Genomic DNA, 14,016 nt, shown 5'->3' with positions numbered 1-14,016 from the left:
GGAGCACAATAATAATGGGTGCCGGATCACCGGACATGTGGTATGTCAGACATACGGGGGAGCGCAATATGAATGGGCGCCGGATCACCGGACATGTGGTATAGTGGACACACGGGTGAGCGCAATAATAATGGGTGCCGGATCACTGGACATGTGGTATGGCGGACATACGGGGGAGCACAATAATAATGGGTGCCGGATCACCGGACATGTGGTATGTCAGACATACGGAGGAGCGCAATATGAATGGGCGCCGGATCACCGGACATGTGGTATAGTGGACACACGGGTGAGCGCAATAATAATGGGTGCCGGATCACTGGACATGTGGTATGGCGGACATACGGGGGAGCACAATAATAATGGGTGCCGGATCACCGGACATGTGGTATGTCAGACATACGGGGGAGCGCAATATGAATGGGCGCCGGATCACCGGACATGTGGTATAGTGGACACACGGGTGAGCGCAATAATAATGGGTGCCGGATCACTGGACATGTGGTATGGCGGACATACGGGGGAGCACAATAATAATGGGTGCCGAATCACCGGACATGTGGTATGGCGGACATACGGGGGAGCACAATAATAATGGGTGCCGGATCACCGGACATGTGGTATGTCGGACATACGGGGGAGCGCAATATGAATGGGCGCCGGATCACCGGACATGTGGTATGGCGGACATACGGGGGAGCGCAATAATAATGGGTGCCGGATCACCGGACATGTGGTATGGCGGACATACGGGGGAGCACAATAATAATGGGTGCCGGATCACCGGACATGTGGTATGGCGGACATACGGGGGAGCGCAATAATAATGGGCGCCGGATCACTGGACATGTGGTATGGCGGACATACGGGGGAGCACAATAATAATGGGTGCTGGATCACTGGACATGTGGTATGGCGGACATACGGGGGAGCGCAATAATAATGGGCGCCGGATCACTGGACATGTGGTATGGCGGACATACGGGGGAGCACAATAATAATGGGTGCCGGATCACCGGACATGTGGTATGTCGGACATACGGGGGAGCGCAATAATAATGGGTGCCGGATCACCGGACATGTGGTATGGCGGACATACGGGGGGAGCGCAATAATAATGGGTGCCGGATGACCGGACATGTGGTATAGTGGACACATGGGGGAGCGCAATAATAATGGGCGCCGGATCACCGGACATGTGGTATGTCGGACATACGGGGGAGCGCAATAATAATGGGTGCCGGATCACCGGACATGTGGTATGGCGGACATACGGGGGGAGCGCAATAATAATGGGTGCCGGATGACCGGACATGTGGTATAGTGGACACATGGGGGAGCGCAATAATAATGGGCGCCGGATCACCGGACATGTGGTATGGCGGACATACGGGGGAGCGCAATAATAATGGGTGCCGGATCACCGGACATGTGGTATGGCGGACATACGGGGGGAGCGCAATAATAATGGGTGCCGGATCACCGGACATGTGGTATAGTGGACACACGGGTGAGCGCAATAATAATGGGTGCCGGATCACCGGACATGTGGTATAGTGGACACACGGGTGAGCGCAATAATAATGGGCGCCGGATCACCGGACATGTGGTATAGTGGACACACGGGTGAGCGCAATAATAATGGGTGCCGGATCACCGGACATGTGGTATGGCGGACATACGGGGGAGCGCAATAATAATGGGTGCCGGATCACCGGACATGTGGTATGGCGGACATACGGGGGGAGCGCAATAATAATGGGCGCCGGATCACCGGACATGTGGTATAGTGGACACATGGGTGAGCGCAATAATAATGGGCGCTGGATCACCGGACATGTGGTATGGCGGACATACGGGGGAGCGCAATAATAATGGGTGCCGGATCACCGGACATGTGGTATGGCGGACATACGGGGGGAGCGCAATAATAATGGGCGCCGGATCACCGGACATGTGGTATGGCGGACACACGGGTGAGCGCAATAATAATGGGTGCCGGATCACCGGACATGTGGTATGGCGGACATACGGGGGGAGCGCAATAATAATGGGCGCCGGATCACCGGACATGTGGTATGGCGGACATACGGGGGAGCGCAATAATAATGGGTGCCGGATCACCGGACATGTGGTATGGCGGACATACGGGGGAGCACAATAATAATGGGTGCCGGATCACCGGACATGTGGTATGGCGGACATACGGGGGAGCGCAATAATAATGGGTGCCGGATCACCGGACATGTGGTATAGTGGACACACGGGTGAGCGCAATAATAATGGGTGCCGGATCACCGGACATGTGGTATGGCGGACATACGGGGGGAGCGCAATAATAATGGGCGCCGGATCACCGGACATGTGGTATGGCGGACATACGGGGGAGCGCAATAATAATGGGTGCCGGATCACCGGACATGTGGTATGGCGGACATACGGGGGGAGCGCAATAATAATGGGCGCCGGATCACCGGACATGTTGTATGGCGGACATACGGGGGAGCGCAATAATAATGGGTGCCGGATCACCGGACATGTGGTATGGCGGACATACGGGGGAGCGCAATAACAATGGGCGCCGGATCACCGGACATGTGGTATGGCGGACATACGGGGGGAGCGCAATAATAATGGGCGCCGGATCACCGGACATGTTGTATGGCGGACATACGGGGGAGCGCAATAATAATGGGTGCCGGATCACCGGACATGTGGTATGGCGGACATACGGGGGAGCGCAATAACAATGGGCGCCGGATCACCGGACATGTGGTATGGCGGACATACGGGGGGAGCGCAATAATAATGGGCGCCGGATCACCGGACATGTTGTATGGCGGACATACGGGGGAGCGCAATAATAATGGGTGCCGGATCACCGGACATGTGGTATGGCGGACATACGGGGGAGCGCAATAACAATGGGCGCCGGATCACCGGACATGTGGTATAGTGGACACACGGGGGAGCGCATCTGACCTGCAGTAATAATGGGCGCTGGATCCTAGACAACTGAGGCCATTGATGCACTTTATTGCAGTCAGTTTTGCGCAGAGTTCAGTGACCCGGATTTACCTAATATATAGTAGAGATCAGTATAACTAGTAGACAGTCGGACTCGTATACTGCGCCTCAGATGTTTATTGAAAGGTTTTTTTTTGTTTTCTTTTGTTTTTAGTTTTATTCTAATCGAGAGGAGAAACATAACAGGGAAGATAAAGTAACATGAGGATTTCCAGGACAGGACGTGGAGCGGCTCCTCTAATCTGATAATCCGGAAGGTCTGATGCTCCGGGCTCCATAGATAACGGTGAAAATAATAACCCAGATACGTCACTTCATGGCGTTATTCCTCCTCTCCATCCTATAAGGTTATTTTCTATATACATTTCTGTGACTGTGAATGAACGTATATGGAGAGGCGGACACGGAGGACGCTGCAGTGGGGGAGGTCGGATCCCATTGTGGGGGATGGATGGCAGATGAGCCTCGGTGGGAGGACGCACAGACAATGAGACCCTCACAGGGGAGAATAGGAGATACCATCAAAGTGAAGGCGAATAAAGGACGAGCCCTGGAGAAGAATGGGGGACGGCTGCTCGGAAGAGAATGGCGCATGGCTAATTTACAAAACAAGAGTAAAATGCACGAGCGCCGGACTCCGCAGGGTGGACTCATTGTGCTCGGCCCCTGAGAGTCACCGACCAGTGACAGTGAGAACGCACCATGGCTACCCATACTGCCATCTATGTGCCACAGGATCCACAGGACTGAGGAGAAGACACAAGTGGCGCCACCTATTGTATCATGGAGGATGTGGAGGAGACACCAGACATTGGCGCACATATGTCTAGAGCCCCAGAATACAGCACAGTATGCGCGGCTTCCATATACAAAACAAAATAAATGAACACACGATGACAGTAAAACTTCCTGATTTTTCTGTTCCCCAGTGTTTCCCAACCAGGTTGCCTCAAGCTGTGGCAAAACTACAACTTCCAGCATGCCCAGACAGCCTTTGGCTGTCCGGGCATGCTGGGAGTTGTAATTTGGCAACAGCTGGAGGCACCCTGGTTGGGAAACACTGCCCTAGAGATAAGCAATCATCAGAGGCATCTGGCAGCAGCCTACCACTCCCCTCTCCATTTAGAACACATGAACACACACCGAACATTCACCTGTATAGAAGGATCGGGAGAGATAGCGGTCAGATGACACATGTTTTTACATTCACTGAAAGCAAGCAGAGATCTTGAAAATGATCAGCGAAGAACAATAGAAAACTGCAGAACCTTTTATTTAATGATGATCAAACTTAAAGGGGTCCTCCAGCATGAGGTATTAGAACAATGCCCATACCACAATATATAAAAACTTAACCCTCTACATTGTTCTAATAAAAACTCCCACTGGAGGACCACTTTAACTGATAAATTGTGGCCATTACCCTAAGAGCTGCGGAAGACCCTCCATTTTGTGGTCACTTCTATAGACAAATTGTTGTTTCCATATATTTTTATGACCTAAATGAATAAACTGTATCTCGTGGTATATTAGGCTCCTTAAAAAAAAGTGCTTGATTCTCCTGGGCCTACTGCCAACTCTTCCTGTGCTGTGCCCAGCAACACTGTCATAGGGGAATCCAGAGCCATTCGCATAGGGAAATGCTGATTCTGCTTCACATAATATCCCCGCATCCTTCCCCCAGGATCAGGAGAAGTCATCAGGATCAGGAGATGTCCACAGGATCAGGAGAAGTCATCAGGATCAGTAGAAGTCATCAAGATCAGGAGATGTCCTCAGGATCAGGAGATGTCTTCAAAATCAGGAGAAGTCATTAGGATCAGGAGAAGTCATTAGGATCAGGAGAAGTCATTAGGATCAGGAGAAGTAATCAGGATCAGGGGATGTCCTCAGGATCAGGAGAAGTCATCAGGATCAGGAGACGTCCTCAGGATCAGGAGAAGTCATCAGGATCTGGAGATGTCCTCAGGATCTGGAGATGTCCTCAGGATCTGGAGATGTCCTCAGGATCTGGAGATGTCCTCAGGATCAGGAGAAGTCATCAGGATCAGATGTCCTCAGGATCAGGAGAAGTCATCAGGATCAGATGTCCTCAGGATCAGGAGAAGTCATCAGGATCAGTAGATGTCCTCAAGATCAGGAGATGTCCTCAGGATCAGGAGATGTCCTCAGGATCAGGAGATGTCCTCAGGATCAGGAGAAGTCATCAGGATCTGGAGATGTCCTCAGGATCTGGAGATGTCCTCAGGATCTGGAGATGTCCTCAGGATCTGGAGATGTCCTCAGGATCAGGAGATGTACTCAGGATCAGGAGAAGTCATCAGGATCAGATGTCATCAGGATCAGAAGAAGTCATCAGGATCAGGAGAAGTCATCAGGATCAGGAGATGTCATCAAGATCAGGAGAAGTCATCTGGATCAGGAGAAGTCATCTGGATCAGGAGATGTCCTCAGGAGCAGGAAACGTCCTCAAGATCAGGATACGTTCTCAGAATCAGGAGACGTCCTCAAGATCAGGAGATGTCCTCAGGATCAGGAGACGTCCTCAGGATCAGGAGACGTCCTCAGGATCAGGAGACGTCCTCAAGATCAGAAGTCCTCAGAATCAGGAGATGTCCTCAGGATCAGGAGATGTTCTCAGGATCAGGAGACGTTCTCAGGATCAGGAGACGTCCTCAAGATCAGGAGACGTCCTCAGGATCAGGAGACGTCTTCAGGATCAGGAGATGTCCTCAGGATCAGGAGATGTCTTCAGGATCAGGAGATGTCCTCAGGATCAGGAGATGTCCTCAGGATCAGGAGATGTCCTCAGGATCAGGAGACGTCCTAAGTAGAGATGAGCGAACTTACAGTAAATTCGATTCGTCACGAACTTCTCGGCTCGGCAGTTGATGACTTTTCCTGCATAAATTAGTTCAGCTTTCATGTGCTCCGATGGGCTGGAAAAGGTGGATACAGTCCTAGGAGACTCTTTCCTAGGAATGTATCCACCTTTTCCAGCCCACCGGAGCACCTGAAGGCTGAACTAATGTACGCAGGATAAGTCATCAACTGCCGAGCCAAGAAGTTCGTGACGAATCGAATTTACTGTAAGTTCGCTCATCTCTAGTCCTCAGGATCAGGAGAAGTCATCAGGATCAGGAGATGTCCTCAAGATCAGGAGATGTCATCAAGATCAGGAGATGTCCTCAGGATCAGGAGAAGTCATCAGGATCTGGAGATGTCCTCAGGATCTGGAGATGTCCTCAGGATCAGGAGATGTACTCAGGATCAGGAGAAGTCATCAGGATCAGATGTCATCAGGATCAGAAGAAGTCATCAGGATCAGGAGAAGTCATCAGGATCAGGAGATGTCCTCAAGATCAGGAGATGTCATCAAGATCAGGAGAAGTCATCTGGATCAGGAGAAGTCATCTGGATCAGGAGAAGTCATCTGGATCAGGAGAAGTCCTCAGGATCAGGAGACGTCCTCAGGAGCAGGAAACATCCTCAGAATCAGGAGACGTCCTCAAGATCAGGAGATGTCCTCAGGATCAGGAGACGTCCTCAGGATCAGGAGACGTCCTCAAGATCAGGAGAAGTCCTCAGAATCAGGAGATGTCCTCAGGATCAGGAGATGTTCTCAGGATCAGGAGACGTCCTCAAGATAAGGAGACGTCCTCAGGATCAGGAGACGTCTTCAGGATCAGGAGATGTCCTCAGGATCAGGAGATGTCCTCAGGATCAGGAGATGTCTTCAGGATCAGGAGATGTCTTCAGGATCAGGAGATGTCTTCAGGATCAGGAGATGTCCTCAGGATCAGGAGATGTCCTCAGGATCAGGAGATGTCCTCAGGATCAGGAGATGTCCTCAGGATCAGGAGAAGTCCTCAGGATCAGGAGATGTCCTCAGGATCAGGAGACGTCCTAAGTAGAGAATGAGCGGACTTACAGTAAATTCCATTCGTCACGAACTTCTCGGCTCGGCAGTTGATGACTTTTCCTGCATAAATTAGTTCAGCTTTCATGTGCTCCGATGGGCTGGAAAAGGTGGATACAGTCCTAGGAGACTCTTTCCTAGGAATGTATCCACCTTTTCCAGCCCACCGGAGCACCTGAAGGCTGAACTAATGTACGCAGGATAAGTCATCAACTGCCGAGCCAAGAAGTTCGTGACGAATCGAATTTACTGTAAGTTCGCTCATCTCTAGTCCTCAGGATCAGGAGAAGTCATCAGGATCAGGAGAAGTCATCAGGATCAGGAGATGTCCTCAGGATCAGGAGATGTCCTCAGGATCAGGAGATGTCCTCAGGATCAAGAGATGTCCTCAGGATCAGGAGACGTCCTCAAGATCAGGAGATGTCCTCAGGATCTGGAGATGTCCTCAGGATCAGGAGATGTCCTCAGGATCAGGAGATGTCCTCTCTAAGAGATAGGTACACCATCAACCGACTCCTCTGGAGATGCAGCAGCGTCACTGTCACCTGCTCCTGAGCTACTCAGACAGGCCTGCTGACATCGTCTTCTGACTTATCATCCCCACCACTCCTCTCAATAAGAACTTCTGATGTGTGATTGTGGCCTCCTTGTAACCCCTGTGCACATCCACCATGATGCCCTACAGTCTCACTGGTGCTATGCTGCATCCCCCTCCACCACCTCAGCAACATGCTCTAAAGGCTGACCATGACACAACTTCTCCACGTGGCTCTTGCTATCCATCTGCGCAGCAGTATGGGGGGGGGGGGGGGGGGGACTCCATTCTGTGACCCCTGGGCCTTCCCTTCACCTAGTGCCCTGAATAGTTAAACAATGTACAGTGGTCCCTCAACATACGATGGTAATTCGTTCCAAACGACCCATTGTTTGTCGAATCCATCGTATGTTGAGGGATCCGTGCAATGTAAAGTATAGGAAGCTGTACTCACCTGTCCCCGCCGCTCCGGACCAGGTCCTCACCGCTCCCGATGCTGTCCCAGGGGCTCCCGATGCTGTCCCGCTGCTCCGGTGTCTTATTCGCGATCCTCCGGCTTCTTCCGCATCTTCTACAGGGTCCGGGCCTCGCTTTCTGGTGACGTTATTACGCTGCTGCACCGGCGCGGCGTGCGTAGTGACGTAATAACGATGCCGGAAAGCGAGGCCCGGACCCTGGAGAAGATGCAGAAGACGCTGGAGGATCGCAAAGTGGACCTGGAGCAGCGGGAATAGGTAAGCGAACCTGCCCGGGATGCTTAAACTGCTATCCGACAGCAGCTTAAGCATTTTGCGCTGTCGGATAGCAGTTAATGCGATGGCCCCGACATATAAAAGCATCGTATGTCGATTTTATCATATGTCGGGGCCATCGCATGTCGGGGGGTTACTGTATATGTTATTCAATGCAATGTACATAATTTGTTCTATACCTTTAAGAACTGTTGTCATGTGATTGTAACCAGGGAAGGTACCAGTGACCATGTGACCTACAGGGTGACCTATGGGACCCCTCCAGAGTCTCCCCCATAAAAGCCCTTGGTGGAGCTAGCTCAGTCTCTTTTCCTGCTTAGCTGAGTTGCAGTGAGGTGCAAGCTGGAGAGAGTCTGGAGTCCTGAAGAGGCCTAAAGTCTACCACGCAGCCACGGATCCACAAGTCCACTGCCCCCCAGCTACAAGTCAAAGCCTGGTAAGCTACAAACGGGGGGAAGTCTGTCATAGCCAGTCTCAGTCAAGTCAGTCCAAGTCAAGTCTGTCTCAAGTCAGCATGGCCCTAAATCAAAATTTGTCCAAATCCACTATAAGTCCAAGCTAGCCCTGTGGTCTCAGAAGTCACTAGTCACCTCCTTGGGCCCAGCCAAGCAGTATAGACTGTTACACCTGTCTGACTAAGTAAAGCTGCCGTTGTTCCGTAACTTGGCGTCGGAGTCATCATTTGCCCCGTGCCTAGCCCAGGATCCAGCTGTATACCTTCGGTTGTTGTAGAGGTAAAACCACGCCCTGGCATCACGAACACAAGGGGTTAATGCCATCTGCCCCTAGGGTAATTCCATCTGCCCTCATCACACTCCGCTCCATGTAACTGTAGATGATGAGAAATCCACTGACACCCGGCCCCCCGTCATATCGTCTGACTATTCTTCCTCCTCCTGAGAAGTCCTCCGGGCCGTACTATCCTGTGAACCCACACGGCACTGGGAAGTCGATGAGAACTTTTACTTGCTAAAGTAGATGCTGCCACCTGTACTGGAGCTGGTACTGCCACCAACATTCTTACTGGCAGAGGACATGGCGGGGGCTTGTGTTCCTTACCCCATCTGACAATTCCTTTACCAGAGATATTTTTATTGTAAAATATTTGAAGGTTATTTTTATGTTTTTAAGGCGCTTTGTCACTCACCTACTGGGTAACTTTCACTCTTAAGAAATGTGTAATTATATTAAACCCAGCTACAGCACGGTGCTTTATTTGCCTCATAACTCCACCTCTATGCTGTGTTCTCATTGGCCTGGAAGCTGTATGGCAGATAATGCAAAATATGATTGGATATCCTGGGGTCATGTGATCTTTCTGATAGCTGCATGGTATGCTGGGCTATCCTGACATCATCTCATTATTCCCAGCACTTTCTTGGTGTCATGTGTTCCTAGTCTCTTCTGTTATTATTACCCCCGGAACAAGGCTTGTGCAAGTCGAGCCGGGCAATGTTCGAATGTTTAAGTAATGACCCCTATAAAGGCTCATGGGACTTCAGATAAAGCAGCAGCTCCGAGGCTTATAATATTGGGTAGGTTCTGCCCAGCAGAGCCCGGTGCCCCTCTATCATCAGGGTTACAGGTGGGGCTGTGGTGGACCCCTCCCAGCAGTGCCCGGTGCCCCTCTATCCTCAGGGTTACAGGTGGGGCTGTGGTGGACCCCTCCCAGCAGTGCCCGGTGCCCCTCTATCCTCAGGGTTACAGGTGGGGCTGTGGTGGACCCATCCCAGCAGTGCCCGGTGCCCCTCTATCCTCAGGTTTACAGGTGGGGCTTTGGTGATTCCCTCCCAGCAGTGCCCGGTGCCCCTCTATCCTCAGGGTTACAGGTGGGGCTGTGGTAGATCCTTCCCAGCAGTGCCCGGTGCCCCTCTATCCTCAGGGTTACAGGTGGGGCTTTGGTGGACCCCTCCCAGCAGTGCCCGGTGCCCCTCTATCCTCAGGGTTACAGGTGGGGCTGTGGTAGGTCCTTCTCAGCAGTGCCCGGTGCCCCTCTATCATCAGGGTTACAGGTGGGGCTGTGGTGGACCCCTCCCAGCAGTGCCCGGTGCCCCTCTATCCTCAGGGTTACAGGTGGGGCTTTGGTGGACCCCTCCCAGCAGTGCCCGGTGCCCCTCTATCATCAGGGTTACACGTGGGGCTGTGGTGGACCCCTCCCAGCAGTGCCCGGTGCCCCTCTATCATCAGGGTTACACGTGGGGCTGTGGTAGACCCCTCCCAGCAGTGCCCGGTGCCCCTCTATCATCAGGGTTACAGGTGGGGCTGTGGTGGATCTTCCTAGCAGTGCCCGGTGCCCCTCTATCCTCAGGGTTACAGGTGGGGCTGTGGTAGGTCCGTCTCAGCAGTGCCTGGTGCCCCTCTATCATCAGGGTTACAGGTGGGGCTGTGGTAGGTCCTTCTCAGAAGTGCCCGGTGCCCCTCTATCCTCAGGGTTACAGGTGGGGCTTTGGTGGACCCCTCCCAGCAGTGCCCGGTGCCCCTCTATCATCAGGGTTACAGGTGGGGCTGTGGTGGACCCCTCCCAGCAGTGCCCGGTGCCCCTCTATCATCAGGGTTACAGGTGGGGCTGTGGTGGACCCCTCCCAGCAATGCCCGGTGCCCCTCTATCATCAGGGTTACAGGTGGGGCTGTGGTGGACCCCTCCCAGCAGTGCCCGGAGCCCCTCTATCCTCAGGGTTACAGGTGGGGCTGTGGTGGACCCCTCCCAGCAGTGCACGGTGCCCCTCTATCATCAGGGTTACAGGTGGGGCTGTGGTGGACCCCTCCCAGCAGTGCACGGTGCCCCTCTATCATCAGGGTTACAGGTGGGGCTGTGGTGGACCCCTCCCAGCAGTGTCCATGCCCCTCTATCATCAGGGTTACAGGTGGGGCTGTGGTGGACCCCTCCCAGCAGTGCCCGGTGCCCCTCTATCATCAGGGTTACACGTGAGGCTGTGGTGGACCCCTCCCAGCAGTGCCCGGTGCCCCTCTATCATCAGGGTTACACGTGGGGCTGTGGTGGACCCCTCCCAGCAGTGCCCGGTGCCCCTCTATCATCAGGGTTACAGGTGGGGCTGTGGTGGACCCCTCCCAGCAGTGCCCGGTGCCCCTCTATCCTCAGGGTTACAGGTGGGGCTTTGGTGGACCCCTCCCAGCAGTGCCCGGTGCCCCTCTATCATCAGGGTTACAGGTGGGGCTGTGGTGGACCCCTCCCAGCAGTGCCCGGTGCCCCTCTATCATCAGGGTTACAGGTGGGGCTGTGGTGGATCCCTCCAGCAATGCCCGGTGCCCCTCTATCATCAGGGTTACACGTGGGGCTGTGGTGGACCCCTCCCAGCAGTGCCCGGTGCCCCTCTATCATCAGGGTTACAGGTGGGGCTGTGGTAGGTCCTTCTCAGCAGTGCCCGGTGCCCCTCTATCCTCAGGGTTACAGGTGGGGCTTTGGTGGACCCCTCCCAGCAGTGCCCGGTGCCCCTCTATCATCAGGGTTACAGGTGGGGGCTGTGGTGGACCCCTCCCAGCAATGCCCGGTGCCCCTCTATCATCAGGGTTACAGGTGGGGCTGTGGTGGACCCCTCCCAGCAGTGCCCGGTGCCCCTCTATCCTCAGGGTTACAGGTGGGGCTGTGGTGGACCCCTCCCAGCAGTGCCCGGTGCCCCTCTATCCTCAGGGTTACAGGTGGGGCTGTGGTGGACCCCTCCCAGCAGTGCCCGGTGCCCCTCTATCATCAGGGTTACAGGTGGGGCTGTGGTGGACCCCTCCCAGCAGTGCCCGGTGCCCCTCTATCCTCAGGGTTACAGGTGGGGCTGTGGTGGACCCCTCCCAGCAATGCCCGGTGCCCTCTATCATCAGGGTTACAGGTGGGGCTGTGGTGGACCCCTCCCAGCAGTGCCCGGTGCCCCTCTATCCTCAGGGTTACAGGTGGGGCTGTGGTGGACCCCTCGCAGCAGTGCACGGTGCCCCTCTATCATCAGGGTTACAGGTGGGGCTGTGGTGGACCCCTCCCAGCAGTGCACGGTGCCCCTCTATCATCAGGGTTACACGTGGGGCTGTGGTGGACCCCTCCCAGCAGTGCCCGGTGCCCCTCTATCATCAGGGTTACACGTGGGGCTGTGGTGGACCCCTCCCAGCAGTGCCCGGTGCCCCTCTATCCTCAGGGTTACAGGTGGGGCTGTGGTAGGTCCTTCTCAGCAATGCCCGGTGCCCCTCTATCATCAGGGTTACAGGTGGGGCTGTGGTGGACCCTCCCAGCAGTGCCCGGTGCCCCTCTATCATCAGGGTTACAGGTGGGGCTGTGGTGGACCCCTCCCAGCAGTGCCCGGTGCCCCTCTATCCTCAGGGTTACAGGTGGGGCTGTGGTGGACCCCTCCCAGCAATGCCCGGTGCCCCTCTATCATCAGGGTTACAGGTGGGGCTGTGGTGGACCCCTCCCAGCAGTGCACGGTGCCCCTCTATCATCAGGGTTACACGTGGGGCTGTGGTGGACCCCTCCCAGCAGTGCCCGGTGCCCCTCTATCATCAGGGTTACAGGTGGGGCTGTGGTGGACCCCTCCCAGCAGTGCCCGGTGCCCCTCTATCCTCAGGGTTACAGGTGGGGCTGTGGTGGACCCCTCCCAGCAGTGCACGGTGCCCCTCTATCATCAGGGTTACACGTGGGGCTGTGGTGGACCCCTCCCAGCAGTGCCCGGTGCCCCTCTATCATCAGGGTTACAGGTGGGGCTGTGGTGGACCCCTCCCAGCAGTGCCCGGTGCCCCTCTATCCTCAGGGTTACAGGTGGGGCTGTGGTGGACCCCTCCCAGCAGTGCCCGGTGCCCCTCTATCCTCAGGGTTACAGGTGGGGCTGTGGTGGACCCCTCCCAGCAGTGCCCGGTGCCCCTCTATCATCAGGGTTACACGTGGGGCTGTGGTGGACCCCTCCCAGCAGTTGCCGGTGCCCCTCTATCATCAGGGTTACAGGTGGGGCTGTGGTGGACCCCTCCCAGCAGTGCCCGGTGCCCCTCTATCCTCAGGGTTACAGGTGGGGCTGTGGTGGACCCCTCCCAGCAATGCCCGGTGCCCCTCTATCATCAGGGTTACAGGTGGGGCTGTGGTGGACCCCTCCAGCAGTGCACGGTGCCCCTCTATCATCAGGGTTACACGTGGGGCTGTGGTGGACCCCTCCCAGCAGTGCCCGGTGCCCCTCTATCATCAGGGTTACAGGTGGGGCTGTGGTGGACCCCTCCCAGCAGTGCCCGGTGCCCCTCTATCCTCAGGGTTACAGGTGGGGCTGTGGTGGACCCCTCCCAGCAGTGCCCGGTGCCCCTCTATCATCAGGGTTACACGTGGGGCTGTGGTGGACCCCTCCCAGCAGTGCCCGGTGCCCCTCTATCCTCAGGGTTACAGGTCAGATTTGGTCACATTGTATCAGTTATAACATTTTTTTACATTTCTGCCCAGGCGGAATTCCCCGCTGAGACACTTGGCTACATTCCTGGCCCCAGCACATTGTCCCGCCACCTCTGCTGTTAATCCCTCCTGGCATTGTGCTTCCTCCTCCGCCTCGGTGTTTATCAGGGTGAGTGCTGATTGGCTGAGAAGCTCGGCTGCATTATTTGAATGTCTCTTTGTACTAATGTGAGCGGCAGATGTATTGTGTCTCCTGGACATTGTGTGAGGCCTCGTTCTCTCCTTCTTTCTCTGTCTCTCTCTCCCTTTCTCTCTCTCTCTCTTCCTCTCTCTTTCTATCTCTCTCTCTCTCTTTCTATCTCTCTCTCTCTCTTTCTCTGTCTCTCTCTATTTCTATTACTTTCTTTCTCTATCTCTT

The 14,016-nt window shown here is 54.7% G+C and overlaps 1 protein-coding gene across 6 annotated transcripts in view; it reads left to right on the top strand.

Moving 5' to 3' along the window:
* Nucleotides 1-14,016, top strand: part of LOC130339927 (uncharacterized) — a 38,572-nt gene that overhangs the window by 20,042 nt on the left and 4,514 nt on the right. For 3 of the 6 annotated variants that reach the window (XM_056554111.1, XM_056554110.1, XM_056554112.1), the window contains exon 2: nucleotides 3,182-5,900. In XM_056554111.1, the coding sequence (XP_056410086.1) occupies nucleotides 4,911-5,861 (951 nt within the window). In that variant the 5' untranslated portion in view covers nucleotides 3,182-4,910 and the 3' untranslated portion in view covers nucleotides 5,862-5,900. Of the gene's footprint in view, nucleotides 1-62; nucleotides 464-2,152; nucleotides 2,268-3,181; nucleotides 5,901-13,649; nucleotides 13,768-14,016 lie in introns of those variants that run through there. The other 3 variants (XM_056554114.1, XM_056554113.1, XR_008880155.1) reach the window with 3 other exon arrangements.

Source organism: Hyla sarda, unplaced genomic scaffold (genome assembly GCF_029499605.1).
Source record: "Hyla sarda isolate aHylSar1 unplaced genomic scaffold, aHylSar1.hap1 scaffold_560, whole genome shotgun sequence".
NCBI classification, from domain to species: Eukaryota; Metazoa; Chordata; class Amphibia; order Anura; family Hylidae; genus Hyla; species Hyla sarda.
The sequence above is the reverse complement of the archived record's forward strand: the minus strand, read 5'-3'. Positions and strand labels throughout refer to the sequence as shown.